We start from the raw sequence: 21,899 nt of genomic DNA on the forward strand, positions 1-21,899 counted from the left end.
ATGCCGTTTTTGAAAAAAATTAGTTATTTGGAAACAATCGTGATTTCACTTTTCTTAGGCCAATGATCTTGCAAACTGGTTCTAACAGATCCTTCCGATATTCCGATATTCGAAGTCAGTAAGATCTTTGAATATTAGTCGACAAACTCTCAAGCACCAATTATTTAATTTTATTGACGTGTTAATCATCAGTTCGCCGTCGAAGCGTTCTCGACTCTCTTTAAATTATTGTACCAATCAAAAACATTTGATCGCTATAAACAATTATCACCGAAGGCATTTTCTAAAGATTGTCGTCCCATGCCATAGTTTTGTTAACAGTGCGTGAAGAACATGTAAAGAGTTTGGTTTTGTTTGTACATCTATTCATGATTTACCCTAATCACCATAAACGGCATATAATAATTTCCGTTACGTAAGTATAAGTTATGACGAATATGTCAGTCAGTGTTTGTTTATTTATATGAATAAAATTTATATTAATTATATATTCAAAAGGTGTCATATATCATTGTTATCGGTTTCCAAATTCAACAAGAAATATCTTTAACTAGACTTTGATGCAAAAATTGTGCATCTCTTTTGCAAAACACTCCACTAGGTGTTGGCACTTTGTATAGTACATATGTATGTACATATGTGCGCCAGAGCAACCTTGAGTTTGTTGTTATGTGGTAAATACTGGTATAAACCATGCATGAAGAATTTTTGCCTTTTTTATTTCGAATTTATTTGTAGTATTGTTGAATTGGACGTTAGTATATTGTATCTTACTTTGGCTTCGACAGTTATAATATCAATCTACACTCAAATTCAATTGGACAATTTCATCTCTACAGAAGTGATGCGATCGTCTTTAAAATCGCGCCGAAGCAAACGAGTACCAGGTTTAAAAAGTGGACCGTAACGAAAAGGTATATACGAGTATTATCGTACCTTAATAATTAAAAAACTATTAGTCTTAGAAACAAAAGTATGGTGCGAATATTTCGCTGATATAGTCAGCTCGCTGTTATGACATTGAGTTCGTGTCAGGGTCGAACGGGGCGGCGGGGGAGGCATACTGCGTTAACTGTACGAAACCGGCGCTCTCGCTTGTTTCAGTGTAACTCGTGACTCCGACTTTATAGCGCGGTGATTCTTTTGTGTGTTTGTTGGTGTTTATTTAAACCGATTGATTTATACAAAAATAAGTGTAATTTGGATAGTATTTATATTTCAAATAACCAGAAAGTGATAATAAATATATAAACTTTTGCTATGTTGGCCTCAGCTAGTGCAAGAGCCAGCCAGATATATAAGTTACGGCTATCGTTACAAAGAGGGGGCTATGGGCCACGCATAGGTACCCCAATATCCGGCGCCGAGTGAGCGAGACGGTTTCGGGAACGTCGCAAAACTGCTGCCGCCGACCTCGCGAGTACCTCTACCACTGGAATACCTATACTTATGGACGTAACGAATGAACAGACGATCGACATATCTATTGGATCTGCCACGGAACTGAGAAATGTCAATGCATAATCATTGGTGTTCAGCGGGTATTTGAAGCCAATCCGTTTGGTTTATCTTGCAGCGTTTGTGATCGACTTTGGTTCGAAAAAAACTTAAAGAAAGTGAAACATCGCAACATTTCTTTCCTTCAAACAAAATTACCCTTTGAAAATGTGACGGAATTTCACTTATGCAGGACCTGTAGCAAATCGATAGATGCCAAAAAAATCCCAACGCTGTCGCGCTCAAACGGTTTTCGTTATCCTCCAAAGCCGAGCGGACTGCCGCTGCTTGACCCGATCAGCATTCGATTGATTTCACCGCGGTTACCATTTATGCAAATTCGTCGATTACGCTACGAAGGTAACTATGGTATAGTCGGCCAGGTAATCAATGTACCTGTCGATATAAACAACAGGGTGCAGCGTTATTTGGTAAACCAACCGCTGTACAAACACTATGACATAAAGATCGACTTGAGTGTGTTTGACAAAGATATCGGGCTCAAATTTCAGATTGAGTCTGTCGACCCCAACTTTGCCCCAGAATCTGAAATCCTGCTGGCTCGACAACATACTTTGCTATGGAATGAGGAACAATGTTTGGATATTGCTCCGAGGCAGAACTCATCTCCGATTAACATAATCTATGATGTTCACCGCGAGGAACTATCTTTCCCTCAAATATAGCACGGTGCGCCTCGTCAATCCGACCTCAACGTGCGGGTGACTGCGTACATGATGGTAACCAGCGAGATCGACGCGGTGCAACTCCGCATCATGTTCTCTACATGGCCATGAAGATGCTTCGTATGCGCGTTGTCGAAGGTATTTACAACATGTTTGGTTATATAAAGCAGACTGAGTCAATCACACGCAAATGCTTGAGGACCGAAACTTTATGGATGAATGCATTGATAAGAATTTCGTCTTCTCAAAGTCGATACCGAACTCCATTCAATATTGGATGGCACGCAAAAAGGACCTATTTGCAATGTTGCGCCAACTTGGAAAACCAAGAGTATTTTTTACTATCAGTGCTGACGAGATCAAGTGCCCAAAACTACTTAAAATACCACATGACCTTAGCGACTCATTCAAAGATATTGGTGTCGAAGATCCTTTACTCAACTTGAATCGATCTCAGCGGAGCCATCTTGTTAATGAAGATCCGGTAACCTGTTGCGTGTATTTCAACAAGTTTGTCGACAGAATTATGGCGATGCTACAAGCGAAAATGACATACAACCCATTCGGTCCTTACCGGGTTCGCGATTACTTTCTTCGCATTGAGCTCCAGTACTACGGTAGTCCACATGCTCATGTTCTCCTATGGCTCGAGAACGATCCACAGGAAAAAATCTCTGAAAACATGCCAAAGACTTTCCAACTCTTGACTGATCTCTGCTCAGTGAGTCGCAACGATCTACCCGGTGAGTTGTATGCGAATCAAGTCCATAAACATACGTTTACGTGTGTTTAAATGAGTTTAGCATCCACCCCCTCTACTCGGTAAAACTAGCGCATCCTAATGCTACATCGCAATTCACCACAGCTGAGGACATTACAGCACAACTCAACACATCTGTACGCCAACCCACTCAAAAAAAGGATGGGCAACGGGAAAGCAGGCACAATTCGTCTTAAACAATTCGACAGCTCAATTCGTATACACATTCGCTTCTACACTGCGTCGCGTCGACAACTTTAAACACAATTCGATCTAAGCAATTCGATCCATACATACAAGCCGCAAATCAACTTTCGCTGAGACATTATGCCGCTACTCTACCGGGATAAATCTTTTCGACCTCCATCAGCGAGAACTCGATCGCCAGCTCCAGCAAGTCGGAACTGGATTCTCACCACCCCGTTTGTCGCGACTTGATTTTATTAATATTAAATTGTGTAACATTTCTAATTTTAAAAATTATAATTCCGTTGTTAAGATTGTGACAATACAGACAAAATGTATTTCTTATAACATAAATTTCGTATAGTTTTAAACATGGTCCTTCGAGCCGGATAGGATCGCTGCGTTATCTGGTACGGGAATTGGTGCGATTGGCTCGTGTAGGAAATCGATGGAACAAAGTGTGGTTCAGCCTGTGGCAATATTGACAGGCACCGTCGGCCCAGCATTCTATGGTGGCGTGGTCATCTGCCAGGCAGGTCATGCAATGCCCGTGGGCCCTTGCAAGCTGTTGTCGTTGAGCGGGCTTCATTCTCTTAATTTTTGTAGCTACATATCTATACATATGTATATGTATAATTGCTTGATCTTCAACGCGCTTGTTTGAGTTTATTTCTAGATACCGATTATAAAGCGGGTTAATTTCGAATTAGCATAATTGATTTAATACTTTTTCGATTAATCGAGTTTTTTTGCGGTTTTCGTTAAAGTTGTTTTTCCCTTTTTATAAGAAAACACAGTTTAGTGACTGCTCGAGTTAATATGCCGGTTTGTGTTCGAACATCGACTACTCTTTTGTGACCACCTGATCCTCGATGAACCTTTTCAATGCGGCCTAGTAGCCATTCTGTTGGAGGAAGGCATTCGTCCTGTATGATGATGCATTCTCCTGCATTGGCTTCCTTCTGGACCGTTTTCCATCGATATCTCTTATGGAGATAATCTTCCTTCCATCTGTGGCTGAATTAGTGATGGAGAATCTTGATTCCTTCCCAACGATTTATTAAAGTGAGTGGGTCTCCTTCTGTCTTAGGTATGGTGAGAAGAGAAGCTCCTCTGAGGAAATGACCTTGTGTAACAGCTGTGAAATGGGAGGGATCCTGCGAGAGGGGTGATATGGGTCTTGAATTCAACGCGGCTTCTATACGTGTGAGTAGTGTAGTAAACTCCTCATAATTGAATTTATGATCACCAGCCGTTTTCTTTAAATGGGACTAAAAGCTTTTTACTGCTGATTCCCAAAGCCCGCCCATGTGAGGAGAACATGGAGGTATGAATTGCCAACCGATTCCTTGGGGTGCATATTTGTTAACTATTCCAGGGGAAACTTCTTTAATGAAGTTTATTAACTCTTTCTCTCTTGCTCTTTGAGCTCCGACAAAGTTTTTCCCATTGTCGCTCATTATTTTTGAAAGAAATCCGCGTCGTCCGACAAAGCGTGCAAATGCTGCAAGAAAAGCCGCAGTAGTCAGATCTGAACAAAGCTCGAGGTGTACTGCCTTTGTCATAAAACACACAAAGACAGCCACATACCCTTTTCTAAATGAAGAAGACCTTAACATGGAGGCCTTTATCTGGAAAGGTCCAGCAAAATCAACCCCAGTGATGGTAAAGAGTAGAGCATAGTTGCAGCGTTCAGGTACTAAAGCTGCCATGATCTGCGTACGCACTTTTGTTTTTGTACATGGTACATGGTTTACACATGAAAATCGTCCTTTTGATTTGTGGCTTTAGTCGCGGTATATAAAATTCTTGACGGACCATTTGTTGCATTAAGCAATGCTCACCATGCAGTGTAAGCTGGTGCAGATATGCTAGAAATAGGTAAGTAAAACGGGATTTCTCTGGAATAATGATGGGATGTCGCTCGTTATAACTAAGGCTGGAGTTCGCTAATTTTCCATTTGCCCTTATTAATCCATTGATTGATTGATTGATTAATATGAGGAATGCACCGCGACCTTTTGTCTATTGTGCCCTCTCCTACCTTACATAGACTCACCTAGCCCCAGCGCATCGATGAAGTTCAATAGACTTCTGGGCGCTAGTGAGGCTATGCGATCCCTATCCGGAAGTATTGATCCGAGGGCCTTAGCCCTGCATCTACAGACTGCTGTGCAGTCAATCAGTAGGTGTTCCGGGGTTTCAGGCTCCAAGTCGCAGAACCGGCAGTTAATGCAAGAGGATAGTCCCATGTTGTATAGGTGCCTATTCAACTTGCAGTGGCCGGTATACCATGCGACCAGTAGCCTGAGCTTATTCCTGGGGAGGTTTATTATAACCTTGAACCTGCTTAGATTGTGTCCTCCCATTAGCAACTTGGCATGTCTCATACCACGCGTTTGCCGCCAATGCTCCTCTCTGCCCACTCCTTCTTCCCTGCGAAGTAGCTCCTTTATGGTATGTGGACCTACCCCAATAAAGGGTTCTGGTCCCACCATCTTGGTGGAGGCTGCGGAGCGGGCTAGCTCATCTGCCAGTTCATTACCGGCTATACCTCTGTGACCAGGCACCCAGATTAGGTGTACCTGGTTACGTTCTGCAAGGCTGTTCAGCCTCTCCCTGCAGTCCTGCACTAATAGCGATTTGATTTTGTAAGAAGAGATCGCTTTTAGCGCCGCTTGGCTATCGCTGAGAATGGCTATTCTCTCATTGCGATAGTTGCGATGGAGGTTTATTTCTATACACCGACTTATGGCAAAAACTTCTGCCTGGAAAATGCTTGGGAACGCTCCCATGGGTATGGAGAGCTTAGTGCGTGGGCCCACGATCCCCGCACCGATTCCCTCCGACATTTTCGATCCGTCGGTGTACCACCTTAGCGTACTATTCCTCAGCATCAGTTCGAGGTTGGAATCATTCCACTCGTCTTTGCTGCCGAGGGTGACCTTAAACTTCTTCTTGAAGTTAACTGTTTTGGTAGTGCTGTCCCTCGGGAGGAGGGCTGATGGTACATCGCCACTTATCTTTTCCATCCTCTGGGACGAGATTACCCTACCTTTGCCCCACCCCTCTGCCGTTATTTGCAGAATTGTGTGCTTGGCCACCTGACCGATAACCAAATGAAGCGGAGTAAGCTCCGTCAGAACCTCCAGTGCTGCCGTTGGACAGGTGCGCATTGCGCCCATCATGCAGACACAGGCTAGCCGCTGCAGCTTCGATAGCTTAGTCTTAACCAAAGTCTGCGACGCTATTGAGGCCCAGGCCACCGCCCCGTATGTGATTATTGGTCGCACTATCATGGTGTACAACCATCTGAGGATCCTTGGCTTACAGCCCCAGGACTTGCCCGCCAGACGGTTGCATACCATTAAAGCTTTTGTTGCCTTGACCAGGGTCAGGTTAACATGCTGATTCCACCGCAACGTAGAGTCTAGCATTAACCCTAGGTATTTGACACTTCCGGTCATTCCTATCTCTCTGCCCCCAAGTCTAAGATTCCTGAGACCGGGTAAGGACCTGCGTCTCGTAAACGGGACTACGGTCGTCTTGGAGGGATTGATGTTTAATTCAACCTCTTTACACCACATCTTCGCCAGGTTTAGACCTCTTTGTATTAGGTCACAGAGAGTGTCTTCGTATTTGCCTCTTGCTATAATTACAATGTCGTCCGCATACCCTTGGCAGTGGATCCCATTGTTCGTTAGCAGTACTAACAGGTCGTCTACAACTAGACTCCATAGTAGGGGTGATAACACACCTCCCTGTGGGAAAATCGTCCCTTAGAGTCCAGGAATGTATTTAAGACGAGAAGTGAGCTTCCTCTTTCGAGAGGTCGCTTTTCAAGCAACTTTGATTTCTCTTTGCTGAAATAGCGAGTTTGTGTATTCAATATTAGACTGACCTTGGCATGTTGCAAGTCGGAATGCGTTAGTTGTACGCAAGGATTATTTGGTGCTCCTTTCATTTTTTGTTTAAGTCTTTGAATGAATTTGTGTATGTAAGCGACTACTCTTAGTGCTCTAGCAAATGAAGAAAGAAATGAGGTGGAGAATATCATCATCTTCTGGAGTGATATGAAAATTTTCTATTTTCCGACTTTCGTTAGGTATGATATTCCATGCAGGAGACTTTGGCCAGAATTCTGGTGATTCTGTTAGCCATGTGGGACCGTTCCACCAGAATGTAGTGCTGGTGAGGTGCAGTGGCTTGCAACCTCTTGTCCCAAGATCCGCTGGGTTATCTGCACTTGCAACATGTTGCCATTTTGCTGAGCCAACTATGTCTAAGATTTGAGATATTCGGTTAGATACATGGGTCTTCCAGGTATAGGGTGGTTTTACTAACCATGCTAAAACTATCTCTGAGTCTGACCAAAGATACATTTTATGATCGTTTAATTTGAAATGGGTTTGGACTATTGAAATTAATTTTGCTAAAAGAAGAGCACCATTCAGTTCAAGCCGTGGCAGACTGAGTGTCTTCAAAAGTGCCACTTTGGCTTAGGCTACCAAGAGGTGTGATGATATTTTGTTATCGTACTGAGTGCGTACGTAAACTGTTGCGCAATAAGCCTTTTCAGAGGCATCACAGAAACCGTGTAATTCTGCGTTAATGTTAGGGGTGAAATTTACCCTTCGAGGGATTCGGATTTCGGATATAGTATGTAAGTTGTTCGCAAATTGAACCCATTTCGCTAAACGTAAAGGTTTTACCTGTTCATCACATTCAGTACCATCTTGCCACAATTCTTGAATAAGGATTTTAGCTTGAATCATTATTGGCGAAAGCCATCCTGCGGCGTCGAAAAGTTTTGCCACCGAGGAAAGTATTTGATGTTTTGTTATGGCGGACATAGCAGATATTGACTCAATTGTATATGAGAATTGATATGTTATCGCATTCCATTGAATCCCTAAAGTTTTGGTTGTCTTTTATAATATCAGGATGATTTGAAGTAATTTTCTTTAGGGGGAAACCTGCTGAATTTAATGCTTAGATCACTTGCGATAGTGATTCGCATGCTAATGCTAATGTTAGTATTCAGGTACACCCTAATAATTGGACTTGTATGTATGTGCTTATGAAAGTACTTATGCTTTGCGCAATTGAGAGCTCGCTGAAGAGATCAATGCGCTATTTACATAAGTATGCACGAATTGTTTATGTGCTTATGATTACTCTTTTTCTTATATTCTTAAGCAATTGAGTGCAAAAGCAAATTTAATTGCTTACATTGTCACAAAAGACACCATTCAATGCTTCATTACAGCAGATATCCCATCTCACCCCAAAGAAGCGCTCATATACAAAAAATCACGGGCTTAATTGCAAAAGCAAATCCCGAAAAGCAAAATTCTAAAAGTTGCCAGGTTGCACCATGTAGAAGATCAGTATTGTGAAGACTTCTCTAAAGCCACAACTACTCGATCAAATAATGGCCGGTACGTCGTACGACTACCAATTAAGCCACCGTTTTCCAACACTCCACGAACTGACAGAAAAAACAAAGTCAGAATTCAGTCTAACAATATTAAAAACTCAAATATATGCTACTTTTCGACCCCGCAGGATGGCTTACGCCAATCATAAAAAAAAACACAAAAAAGACTTACCGTAGCTCTTATCGCACATACATAAGCGCTCCTCATAAGGGTAGTTGGTGAGAATCTGCTGAACAACTTGAACATCCCGCCTAAAAATTATAATTCTAAATGAAACCGTTCCCAATTACCGGCCACTCTCTCGCAAGATCCCTCTATTGACACAGTCCTAACTCCAGGGCTAAGGAGTACCCATTCTGGCCATATCTGGCGTGGAGTTACTATCCTTCATAAGCCTAGAATAAATAAAGTTCAAACATTGCCGATAATACTGAAAAGGCATATAATAAACTACCGGTATGCCAAACCGATAAATAATAAATTGTAAATAACAGCTAATAAAATTAATAAAAGCAAACAACTTTTTTCCTATAATAATACAATACGAGTAAGTCGTCAAAGCACGCAAAATCAATTAGTATCTCAAGCACCAATACTTACACAAAATACAATTGGCTATTAAAACCAAAATCGCTTCCTACAGCTAATATTCTGCGGCCTCGGTTACTCCACCAACAGTAAGCCGAATTACATGCATCAGGGGGCCCAGGATGTTTAAATGAGTTAAGCATCCACCCCCTCTACTCGGTAAAACTGGCGCATCCTAATGCTACATCACAATTCACCACAGCTGGTGACATTACAGCACAACTCAACACATCTGTACGCCAACCCACTCAACAAAAAGGATGGGCAACGGGAAAGCAGGCGTAATTCGTCCTAAACAATTCGACAGCTCAATTCGTATACACATTCGCTTCTACACTGCACCGCGTCGACAACTTTAAACACAATTCGATCTAAGCAATTCGATCCATACAAGCCGCAAATCAACTTTCGCTGAGACACTGTGCCGCTACTCTACCGCGATAAATCTTTCGACCTCCATCCGCGAGAACTCGATCGCCAGCTCCAGCAAGTCGGAACTGGATTCTCACCACCCCGTTTGTCGCGACTTGATTTTATTAATATTAAATTGTGTAACATTTCTAATTTTAAAAACATAGACGTTTCACATTGAAACCAAAGGCCGTGTGCACAGCCCTACCCGATTTTTTCAAAAGTATTGAAAAAAAACGGAGTTATGAGCTGTCTTCGGAGATGCCAAAAGAACAAGTGCCCCAACAGCTGGCATGATCCCGGCCGAATGAGTAGCTGAAACAAAAAGATTTTAAAAGTTTATTAAACTTAAAGATATTTCCTATACAATGACCTACGATCATTGAAAAATATCAAAAATTAACAAAATGGTGTAATTTTGAAAAAAAAAAATTATTTTTTTAGGTAAAAAATGCTAGTTTTTTTAATGCCAAATTGACAACTTTCAACCAATCAAAAAGATCGTAGGTCATTGTACATATAGTAAATGTATTCAAAAATACTCAGATTTAATTTGTCTGTCGATTTCTCGTTGAGTTATGACGCCAGCAATTTTAAAGTTATACATATATAGTATGTTTGTACCTACGAGCGGTCGCATTTTAGAACGCTGCCATCCAAAAACTATTCAAGATACGACCTTCCCGATTTCACAGGATATTTATAGAAATATAAGCTATCGAAAAAGCAAATACATTTTTTTTTTTGAAAGTGTCGCACTGGTATAGCCCCTTATATGCAAATACAATCTTCCAGCCCTGTCGTTTACGTGATACCAGCGTTTACATTGAGAAACAAGTTTCCTGGCACTCAATTTTACTTACGATGTCGAAACTCAGCTTGGCAAAAATCCAAGCCAAACTCAATCCTTAGGTATCTGATGTGTGAGTTTTTACTCCTCCTGCACTTGTTCCACTCTTTGATATATAGCCTGAGCCTAACGTCTCTCTCTTCGATAAATATGTATGCAAATTACTTATTTAATAAAAAAAAACTTCTTTTTTACACAATGAAATGCATCGTCATTTCATTTCGGTGATATTGTACTACTGAATTTTATTTTCATACTTCTTTTAATATATCCAAATTCTACAAATTCGTTATCTCGACTCTAGTACAATACATATTTGGTTTATCAGAATGAAAGATTATAGTTTGCTGATTTAATTATTAACAGGATCATTGGATCAATAAAAAAAAATTACGAAATACTCTTAATTGAATTTTAGTCTAAACTTGAATTCAAGCTTTTTTAATAAATTTGAAATGGTTAAGTTCTGGCTACAAATCAATAAACTAACTAACTACAATTAATTTAATTGCTTTTACAATAAAACTCACTGCAAAGTTAGAATATTTCGAAAACAAGTATGGTATAACTATTCCATTTATTTAGCTTTTCATTCCATAATTAAAATGAATAATAATATAGATTGCTCAGTTTGTTAAATAGGTCTTAAGTTTTTATATACTGGACTGCGGTTGGTACAATACAACTATTTGTGTCTGTTAAAATGTAGCAGTGACATACCACAACAATTTTGACAAGATTTTACTAATGAAGTTCATATTAAAATTTCAAGACGATACTGTATTTTATTTCATATGATTTTTGAATTATTTAAACATATGTCAATATTGTCATCACTACAGCATCAACTGAATTGAATTTGAAATTTCTATCTAAACAGTATTATTTACAACTCTAGCAAATTTAAACTCAAGATTTAATATAGCCACTGTATCAATTTGACTCAGTATATAATATGTATTGTTCTTATCCACCATATACCATATGCATGAAAATTTTTTTTAAGATATCCTTTGCATATCAAGCTTTCAATAAAATAATGCTATAAAATCCAAACATATCCCTTTTAGAAAATGAATATTTAGTAGGCTACTTGGATACCTTGATAAAAGTATGAAGGTTGGATATAAGTACTTCAAAGTGAAAAACAGATGGAAGCATTATGATTTCGTACGATTGTAATAGCTTTAAATGGGAAATATAAGTGACCGCGGACGATATTGATTGAGGTAACCATTACCAATTCTTTCTCGAGTAAATATTAAAAGATCTCAAATAAACTTTGAAGTACTGACCCTTGAAAACTAAAGCAGAGTACTTGCCAACGAAAAAAGTTTATTTATTTTGGTGTTATTCCAATCTCCGTAAAGAATAAAATTGTAAAATTTTAAGAAATGTCCATATTCTACTTTTTATCAATATATAATACAGAATTATCGAAATCCATAAAAAAAATACGTATCATTATTTCACATTCTGTCAATGTAGGCGTAATCGAGCATAACTGGTGAATCAATAGTGGTTAAGTGCAAAAAATTTAAAATGTTAAATAGGGCGATATAGCACGGTAACTATCGGACAACATCATATGTGCATACATACAAAAGTTTTAATTGTAGAACATTTTTTCTTATCAGAACATTGATCAGTTCTCTATAAATGCATAATTCACATATGATTTTTAATATCCATGAAAAAGTAGTGAGGATTAAATATGGCAATATTATTTTAATGCCGTTTTATTTCGACAAATATATATGGCATATTTTTACCATGACTCACTATGAAAGAGCAATTTGCATTTCAGCAAAAACTTTCAAAAAACAAACTGATTAACGAATACAAAATGAGGAAAATTAATTTTATTTTGTTTCATAATTTGATGCGACATATCTATGACAGCTGGTTCTGATTGTTATTATTATTTTCAATAAACATTTTTGGGCGATTCTGTGTGTGGTATGAAAGCTTAAAACTATTATTTTATTTTAATTGTTAATGGTGATAATTTTTATGTCATTTCTGTAGGCCAATAGCATTGCATTTCAGAGTCACCTGTGTTTTTTTCTATCGCAACATGTTGCGGAAAAATGTTGAAGTTTTTTTCAATTTTTTTTAACAACTTAAGTTGTTAAAGTGCTGTGAAAACAATCAGTATAATGAAATAAATTAGTACATTTTATATACTTAATTATTTATATTTTACATTTTATATGAGCTCAAGCATAAAAAAAAATAAATTTAACCTAAAAATTCGAAAGGATAATCGATTATCAATAATAGTTACGTAAGGCCAAAAAGTTTTTTTGTCAGTGAAATTCTTCCCTCATGTTCCCTCTTAATTCAAAATAAAATCACATTAGTCATTGAACTCAACGTTCACCAAAGTCAGCTCATTGAAGGATTAAAGTAAAAAGCATATGGAAATTCCATTTTGAATACTTTCAGCATAAAGGCCAGGTTCAATGGATTGTTGAAAAAATAAAAATAAAATTGTATAGTACATATGCAGCCTACGAGCATATACTTAATAATTTTTTCCAACATTTATTTACACCTGAAATTGTCATTGACCACCATTATCATTAATTGATGAGTAATTTACATTTAACTGGTAGATATTTTCGGGTTATAATGAGTTGAATTCTCATGCAAGTAATGAGTTTGTACATTTATTTATTCGTTATAATTCAACTGATTACAACATTTACATATATTGGGACGTAGTAATTTATCAAAGGTCAGCAATTTGGACAGTTTTGAACTTATTATTTTGTTAAAAATTTCTTTACCTAATAACAAGTACATTTATTAATAATTATATAATTGAAAATTGTTTCTGGAGAATGGACAACCGATAAAAATAAATAAAAGATGTACATAGAATTTCCAAAGTCAAAGGTCGGTTTTCAAGACAAATATGAGATTTGTTATTTGCTCATCTTGTTCCTGATAAATGAGCCGGCCATCGGCGTATATGGCTGCATTGATATTATAGAGACCCAAAACTTATATTCGGTATATGAAGTCCAGAGGATTAAATTGGTTTATTCACTTAAAGGACCAAATCAGATTTTTCTAATTTGTGGAATTGTTTCTTAATATTATAAACGAAATATTATTATCGTAAAACTGTAGCGAAGCTCACCAACAATTTCGTTATATGCTTAATAGGTCATTACAGACTGCCCATTGAGTTTCTGCGGTTTTTGGTAAAAATCGTATAGTTACCCTTTTTGGTAAAAAAAACAACTTTCGGAAAAACAAACAAATATTCGATTCAGTTTGTGTTGGCTTTAGTTTGTGGCCCTCAACTGGAGCCGGCGCGTTTTACACTTATCATGAAGCCACAAACTGAGGTTTCTCATATACCCCACATTGTAAATAAATAACTAACAAATTTTACATAATAAATATTTAATTCGTTTACTTTACCAAAGGACTGTCAAAAATGTATCTAGAAGTTCACTATTCGTCTCTTACACCACTACTTCAATGGCTGCTTATTCGTGTTTTGTAAGTACGTTTTTGTGAATGAAAACTAAATTTATAGTATAAGTATGCGAATAGCCATTTCCTGACCAAAATAAAGTCGACCAAACCAACAGTCGTTTACGGGAATTCCGCACAGAGATTGATCGTTGAAATAACCATTTCTTACATATTACGCCCGGCAATATTGTTTCTTTTATCGGTAAATGGAGTGGAAAAATTAAAGATTTTTGTAAAGCTACCCATCACAGTTCAATGCTTACATGCTGTTTCCTATTTTTTCCACTGCTTCGCTGAGTGTTGTTCCCTAGTGGCCAACTACACTTCCTTGCGAAATGTTCTTCGTCATTTACCTTTTCATTCTTTGGGTTTATATAGGCAATAGCTTCGTTGCCTTTTTGACAACCGGTATCCACTTTTTATTGCTTTTGCTGTCTATATTAACCTACAAATCTATATTTATGATATGTTAGTTTGAAATAAACTGTAGGCTTTTTTTAATTTAATTTAATAACTAAATTTAGCTCATTTGTGATTTTTTTGTATTCTTTAAAATTAATCAATGTGACGAGCTGAGTCGATTTAGTCATATCTGTTTGTTTGCTTGCCAGTGTATACGCGAACCGGTCTCTCGGTTTTTGAGATATCAATCTGAAAATTTGCGCATCTACTTTTCTACTCAAAAAGCTGCTCACTTGTCGAAACTGATTTCGTACAACTATAGGATATAGCAATAAAAACTAAACGATCAGAATCAAAAGCTTGTAGGGAAAACTCGCTTAGTTCAAAAGTGTCTGTACTAAATTTGGCATGGATTATTCTCCGAAGATAATCTTCGAAGAAATTGTTCGGATCAAATTACTAAAGCATTTAGCTGTCAACGAACTGATTGATCAATTCAAGGTATCTTCACCAAATTTCACATATATTATTATCTAAGGCATCGTTAAAGCCTCTGAAAGGTATTTTAGCTTCGGTGTTTTTTCTTGTTTTAAATTTGCATAATACACAAATGCGTGGCAGTTATAAAAGCTAAAGAAGATAGATATATGATAAGTGTACAATTAGTAGCAAGGATAAGACATTTGTGGGGCTCACAAGTTAAAGTTAGCTAAATACCATCCTATACATTCCTTTGCTCTGCAAGCCGCCCTGAGTTGCAAATTTATTTGTATCGCAAAGTTATTAGCTTTACTTTCGATCTGATTTGAATTTAAAGCGTTAGCAATGGGCAAAACCTGTGGGCGATAATTCGCGCGACTAAGTGAATTCTACCATCGTCCAAGTTTGCCTGGCTGCACTTATGCTATTCAATTTGCCAAAGTTCAGTCTTCCAACTTTTATTTGAAGTGCTAATTAAATATGCCTAAGGCTTCATTCATTATTGACTCATGAATCTGCTTACTTCTTATTCTATTGATTATATATTTTCACTGTTTTGTTGCTGATTTGTTTTTCTCTTTTAGTGAAATCTTTCTGGCTAATTGTGTTAAAACTATATTTGCTTGTAAATATTTTCATTTTTCAATTTCAATTTTTAGTTCGTGAACCAATTCCACAGAGTTAAAATATAATATATATACACATTTGTATATCTAGTAGTACATGTTCATTTAATTTTCTTGAGATATTTTACATAAGTATATACGGTGTAACGCTAACTGGAAGTGTGACATTGTAATATTATATTTTTTGGGATATAGCAGAGGTTCCATTGACCGACCATGATAAAGTTCGAATAGCAATTACCCGCCTGAAGAACAACAAAGCGGCGGGTGCCGAAGAACTGACAAGGAGCATTCATCAGCTTCTCTGCAAGATACGAAAGCTGCCCAACGATTTGAATTTAAGTGTGTTCTGCCCAATCCACAAAAAGGGAGACCCCACAATCTGTGCCAACTACCGTGAGATAAGCCTCGTTAACATCGCGTATAAAGTCCTATCGAGCGTACAGTGTGAAAGATTAAAGCCCACCGTCAACAAACTGATTGGATCTTATCAGTGTGGCTTTAGACCTGAAAAATCAACAACCGACCAGATATTCACCACGCGCCAAATTTTGGAAAAGACCAGTGAGAGGAGAATCGAGATTCACCACACCACAAGCTGCTTTCTGCCGCGATGGTTGAAGTTGGTATCCCCGCAAAACTAATACGGCTGTGTAAACTGACGTTGAATAACACCAAAAGCTCTGTCAGGATCGGGAAGAACCTCTCCGGGCCGTTCGATACCAAACGAGGTTTCAGACAAGGCGACTCCCTATCGTGCGACTTCTTCAATCTGCTGCTGGAGAAAATAATTTGAGCTGCGGAACTTACTCTAGCAGGTACAATTTTTTTATAAGAGTGTACATCTGCTGCCATATGCCGATGATATTGATATCAGTCGCTCTCGCGACTTGGCTCTCACGTCACTGTTGACAGTCATAACTGAAGTTGTAGATAATTTCGTCTATCTTGGAACCAGTGTAAATACCGCCAGCAATGTCAGCCTGGGAATTCAACGCAGGATAACTTTTGCCAACAACTTCGGACTGAGTAGGCAATTGAAAAGTAACGTCTTCTCGCTACGAACAAAAGCCTAACTCTATAAGTCGCTCATAATTCCCGTCCTGTTATATGGTGCAGATGCTTGGACGATGACAACAACTGATGGGTCGACGTTGCGAGTTTTCGAGAGAAAAGTTCTGCGAAAGATTTATGGTACTACGCGCGTTGGCAACGGCGAATATCGCATTCGATGGAACGAGAGATATACGACGACATTGACATAGTTCAACGAATTAAAAGACAGTGGCTACGCTGGCTAGGTCATGTTGTCCTAATGGATGAAAAGACTCCAGCTCTGAAAGTATTCGACGCAGTACCCGTCGGGGGAAGCAGAGGAAGAGGCAGACCTCCACTCCGTTGGAGGGACCAGGTGGACAAGGACAAGGACTCGCTTGAAATATCCAATTGCGCCGCGTAGCGAAAAGAAGAAACGACTGGCGCACTGTTGTTAACTTGGCGATAATCGCGTAAGCGGTGTCTACGCCAATAAAGACGGAGAAGAAGAACAGATCACTGTGCGAAAATTTACAAAAATCAAAAACAAGAGCCAGTATAGTCACTTTTTTCTCTGCAGTGTGTTACGTAGTGAAGTAGTGAAATACTCTTGAAACACTATGCTACCAAGTAGTCTTCACTATGCTATACTAAGGAATGTTTTTTTTTGGTAGACATAATGTGAACTAAATCCAAACACTGTTATATTTATGGCAAACATAGTCTACTGTTGCATATGGCACGTATGAAGTATCAGTTAAAACATTTGTCGATAATTCAACGAAAATTGTCGCAGCAACAGTGCCATCAATCTTTTTCACAATGGAGATGACACAAGAAGAAGCAAGCGTTTAGCAGCTGGTACTACTTTTTTGTTCGGATAACACGAGCATGAAAAGGTAACAGTAGTAATCATAAATTTTCAAGAGCATTATCCTTATATCGTAGCTGCAACACAAATGCATTTAGGTGAAATAAGGGGTAGTGCAAACATTATTTTTAGCTTATCTGAGATTAATGTGGTCATAGATAGGAGTATATAGGGAATTTAACAGAAAAACTGCGACGGAAAGTTATGCAATAACTGAGCGCCTAATATATTGACTTTTAATAAACCCTTTGAAAGTTGTGTTCTCCTTCCGTCCAAAGAAATGGAAAAATGGAATAAGAAGAAATAAAGTTATGTGCCAAAGTTAAACAAACGCTTAAGACAAAAGTTAAGTAATCAGGATGATATCACATATAAAACAATCAAGTGCTGAGCAGCAACTGAAACGAAGCAGTAGCAGTGGATTGTTGCATACTGCAGCTGATAGTTTATTCAAGTCTTCGTTAGGCAACTACAATGTGCGACGAGTTTTGTATAAATGTGTGGAAATTCAACTACGCGTAAAATATTTGCACCTTTCCCACCTTTTCTACATAGGCATATTTCAGATGATACATTCATAGCAGCAGCTGGCCACAGTTATTGCCATCATCTACAATGCAATCTTCGGTGTAGCAGTCTATTTTTATTTCTCTAAACAATTTTTATATTCCACGACAAAATAAACGGCCTTCGGCAAAACAATAAAGTTAAAAAAGTTTTTATACAACTACATTTGCACATAATTTATTTCTTAATTTTATATTTTCATTATTCCAATCCAACTTGTTCAATACCTTATAAATTCACAAATTGCGTTGTCGGTGTGTCACTCCAAAACAAGAAGGACACCCACAAGAAAATTTTGTTTAGCGATTAAGCTAACATTTGGTTGAATGGACACCTTAATAACCAAAATAGTCATATTTATTATACAGTTAAACAATCGGCCATAATATTACAGTCAATGAGGAATCCTACAGAGCCATGATTAATGACTTTTTCGTGTCGGAAGTGAACCGATAATTATGTAAATCTACCTTTTTTCTTGAAAACACTCCATACAAGGTTTTTAATGTAACTCAAATTTATTTAAGGCATTATGCTATTCGTGAAAAAACTAGCCAAAAATTTTTGCTGCACACCAGCTGTCATTTGATACGTATGCATTTGTTTGGTTTCTAGCTATTACTTCCTTCCAATAATTAGAACATGCAAATGACTTTTTGCGCAATATTTTTCTACAAACAAGATACACCTGGGACATAGTGGCGTAGACATGGCGTCACATATGATAAAAATGAAAATGACAAATATTACGAAAAGCACTGTCTGATTTGATGTGCTCTGAAAAATTGCATTTTTTAGTCATAATGGTAATATTTACCATCTGGTTACTAGTTGAGACGTCGTCGTCAGATAGTTCACTGAGTACGAGTTAGAGCATATTCTCTATGAGGCAAGAGGTAAACAAAGGCTTCATTTATTTCAAGCCTACGCGTGTTTATATTTGGGCACGGCTTCCATTAATATTAAGGATTAATCCCAAAGCTATTCTGTTTCCGTAGTAATATATGGGTATTTCTATCGTAGGCTATTAAAGTAAAGGTTTTTAAGTTTGCATATACAGAATAGTAGAACTCTCTGGCATATCTACTTTGTTAGTTAAGTTAGGACTTTTCATATCTCGGACAATAGTCTAAACCTTAATATTAAGCACAGAGTAACTTTTCCTAACATTTTCTACTTTAGGGTTGGCAACTGAGATACAGATCTCTCTCTCGGCGAATAAAATATATGATCTAAAGCTAGTTATAGTTATTCGCGCTCCATTATACTTCGCAGAAACATGAACAATGCAAACCAAGATAAGAAAGTACTTAGAGAAATCAAGAGAACTGTTCTTGGCAAGGTCTTTGGAGCCGTCCGCTTAGGGAAGAGAATTATAAGAAAAGATTGCAAAAATAACCAAAAGAAAGGTATATGTTAGGGCAATTTTAAAAAAGGCAAAGTTGATGGTACAAAAAATATTATTAAATATGCTATTGTGCTGATTATTGTAGATAGGCTGAAAAAGGAATAAAATGCAATATTGAGGAACGTTCTCTGAATGCCTACTTCAGCTTTGTCGAGCCTGCGAGTTCAGCTCCTACCAACAAACAAGGCAACGGTGAGAAGGATGAGTCATCGCAGCGATCAACTGAGCAGCACCATAAGCAGAGCTTACAAAAAGCAAAAGCAGAAGAGAACGGCAGTCAACAACGGCCAGCAGCAAACGTGATCACACCAACAACTAAGCAGGTACCAGCAAGTACGCAGGCCGCAAAGAACAACATAAAGCAAGGTGAGAATGTACCAATAAAAAAAGGCCAGTCTGTACAAACTGGCATTGACCGCTACATTAACATAAAAAGGAAATTAAGTCCTTCAAAGTCAGCGGTCAATCCCAAGAAATTTCAAGGCGGTACACCAATCAAGAATAAACCGGAGGTTTTAAATGGCAATCGATTTGCCTTACTAAGCAATGGATCAGACGACGATGCGAAGGGTACCACCACAGTCGTTAATGCCAAACCACCTCCAATATATTTGCGCGAACGTAGCAGTAATGCTCTCGTTGCTGAATTAAGTAAAATTGTAGGTAATAACAATTTCCATATAGTGCCTTTGAAAAAAGGCAATATAGATGAAACAAAAATTCAGTCCTACACTGAAAAAAGTTTTATGGACATAGTTAAATTTTTGTCAAATAAAAACGAAAATTATTATTCGTATCAACTGAAGAGCTCTAAGGGCCTAGTTGTTGTAATCAAGGGTATAGAGCCCGCCGTAGACTCTAGTGAAGTTAAAGAAGCATTGGAAGAATGTGGTTTTGGAATTAAAACAGTTGTAAATATATTTAATAGAAACAAAGTACCACAGCCGATGTTTAAAATTTAATTGTTGCCGAATTCGAATCAACTTAAAAAAAATGAGACCCATCCAATATATAATTTGAAATATTTGCTGCATCGTAGAGTAACAGTGGAAGAACCACATAAAAGAAACGGTCGGGTACAATGTACTAACTGCCAAGAATATGGGCATACTAAATCATACTGCACTCTACGCAGTGTTTGTGTGGTATGTGGTGGTTTACATCCCACTTCCAAATGCACCCTTAAGAAAGAAGAATTAAATAAAAAATGCAGCAATTGCGGAGGAAATCATACTGCTAACTACAGAGGTTGCCCTGTATATAAAGATTTGAAATCGAAGTTGTCACAGGGCATTCAAGCACGTCGTAACCAAATGTTACAAACACCTCGTAATGAAATTATAGCAACCTCAGAAAAAAGTTCAAATCCTATTACTTCTAACAATAATAATATGCAAGGAAGCTATGCAAATGTGGTGAAAGGCAATACTGTGCAAATGCAACTGCCGCAAAATCCTCCAAATGGAGGCATTGAAACTATGATTATAAATCTTACACAGTGTATGACACAATTTATGTCTACTATGCAAAACATGATCCAGGATTTAATAAAATCACATAATCAAATGCTGCAAAATTTATTAAGTAAAAAATGAGCTTATTAAATATCTGTATATGGAATGCTAACGGTGTTAACCAACATAAATTAGAGATTATCAGATTTCTGTCTGAAAAGAATATAGATGTAATGCTTATTTCAGAAACTCATCTAACAAATAAAAATAGTTTCAGTATACCAGGATTTAGACTATATGTTACAAATCATCCGGATGGTAAAGCGCATGGTGGCACGGCAGAGTTGATTAGAAATCGTTTAAACCACTATGCTCTAGAATCTCATGCTACACCACAGTTACAAGCTACAACAATATCACTAAAAAATCGGGGTTGCGACTTAAACCTTACGGCTATATACTGTCCACCTCGTTTTAAAATTACAGAAATCGAATTTAAAGACTTTTTTGGAACACTAGGCCAAAGATTCTTAGAAGGTGGAGATTACAACGCAAAACACACGTACTGGGGCTCACGTCTTATTAATCCGAAAGGACGACAGCTGTATCAAACTGTTATAATAATAACCTTGAAATAATATCTCCTGGCAAGCCGACGTATTGGCCTAGTGATCGTAAAAAAATACCAGATTTAATTGATTTTGCTGTAATCAAAAATATAGATAAATCGCTTATAACAGCTGATACATGTACTGATCTATCTTCTGATCACTCTCCTGTACTAATAAAGTTATGTGAACAACCCATATTCGTTAATCCAAAGGTGGGTCTAACTTCTTATAAAACGAATTGGCTAAAATATAAAAAATACGTCAGTAGCCACATTAATATCGAGTACAAAATAAATACAGGAAGAGATATTGACGAAAGCATAAGAGAAGTCAATGATATAATACCCAGCGCAGCTGTCTTAGCACCACCAAACAAAAGCTATAATCCGCTTGGTCTCAGAAAAATCTCTAATAAAGAAATAGAGATGCTTGTAAATGAAAAAAGACGTGCAAGACGTGAATGGCAGAGAAATCGATCCCCTCCACTTTCAACTGAAAACTGCTGTACGTAAACTAAGAAAAGCGCTCAAACGT

At 37.8% G+C, this 21,899-nt stretch overlaps 1 protein-coding gene across 1 annotated transcript; it reads left to right on the forward strand.

The window, feature by feature from the left end:
• Window positions 1–17,684: 17,684 nt before the first annotated feature.
• On the forward strand, window positions 17,685–20,363 carry LOC126759320 (uncharacterized). The gene is made up of 2 exons (XM_050474054.1): window positions 17,685–17,801; window positions 19,390–20,363. The coding sequence occupies exons 1-2, from the start codon at window positions 17,685–17,687 to the stop codon at window positions 20,260–20,262; spliced, it is 990 nt and encodes a 329-aa protein (XP_050330011.1). The 3' UTR covers window positions 20,263–20,363.
• The last annotated feature ends 1,536 nt before the right edge of the window (window positions 20,364–21,899 follow it).

Source organism: Bactrocera neohumeralis, chromosome 5 (genome assembly GCF_024586455.1).
Source record: "Bactrocera neohumeralis isolate Rockhampton chromosome 5, APGP_CSIRO_Bneo_wtdbg2-racon-allhic-juicebox.fasta_v2, whole genome shotgun sequence".
In the NCBI taxonomy this organism is placed as follows: Eukaryota; Metazoa; Arthropoda; class Insecta; order Diptera; family Tephritidae; genus Bactrocera; species Bactrocera neohumeralis.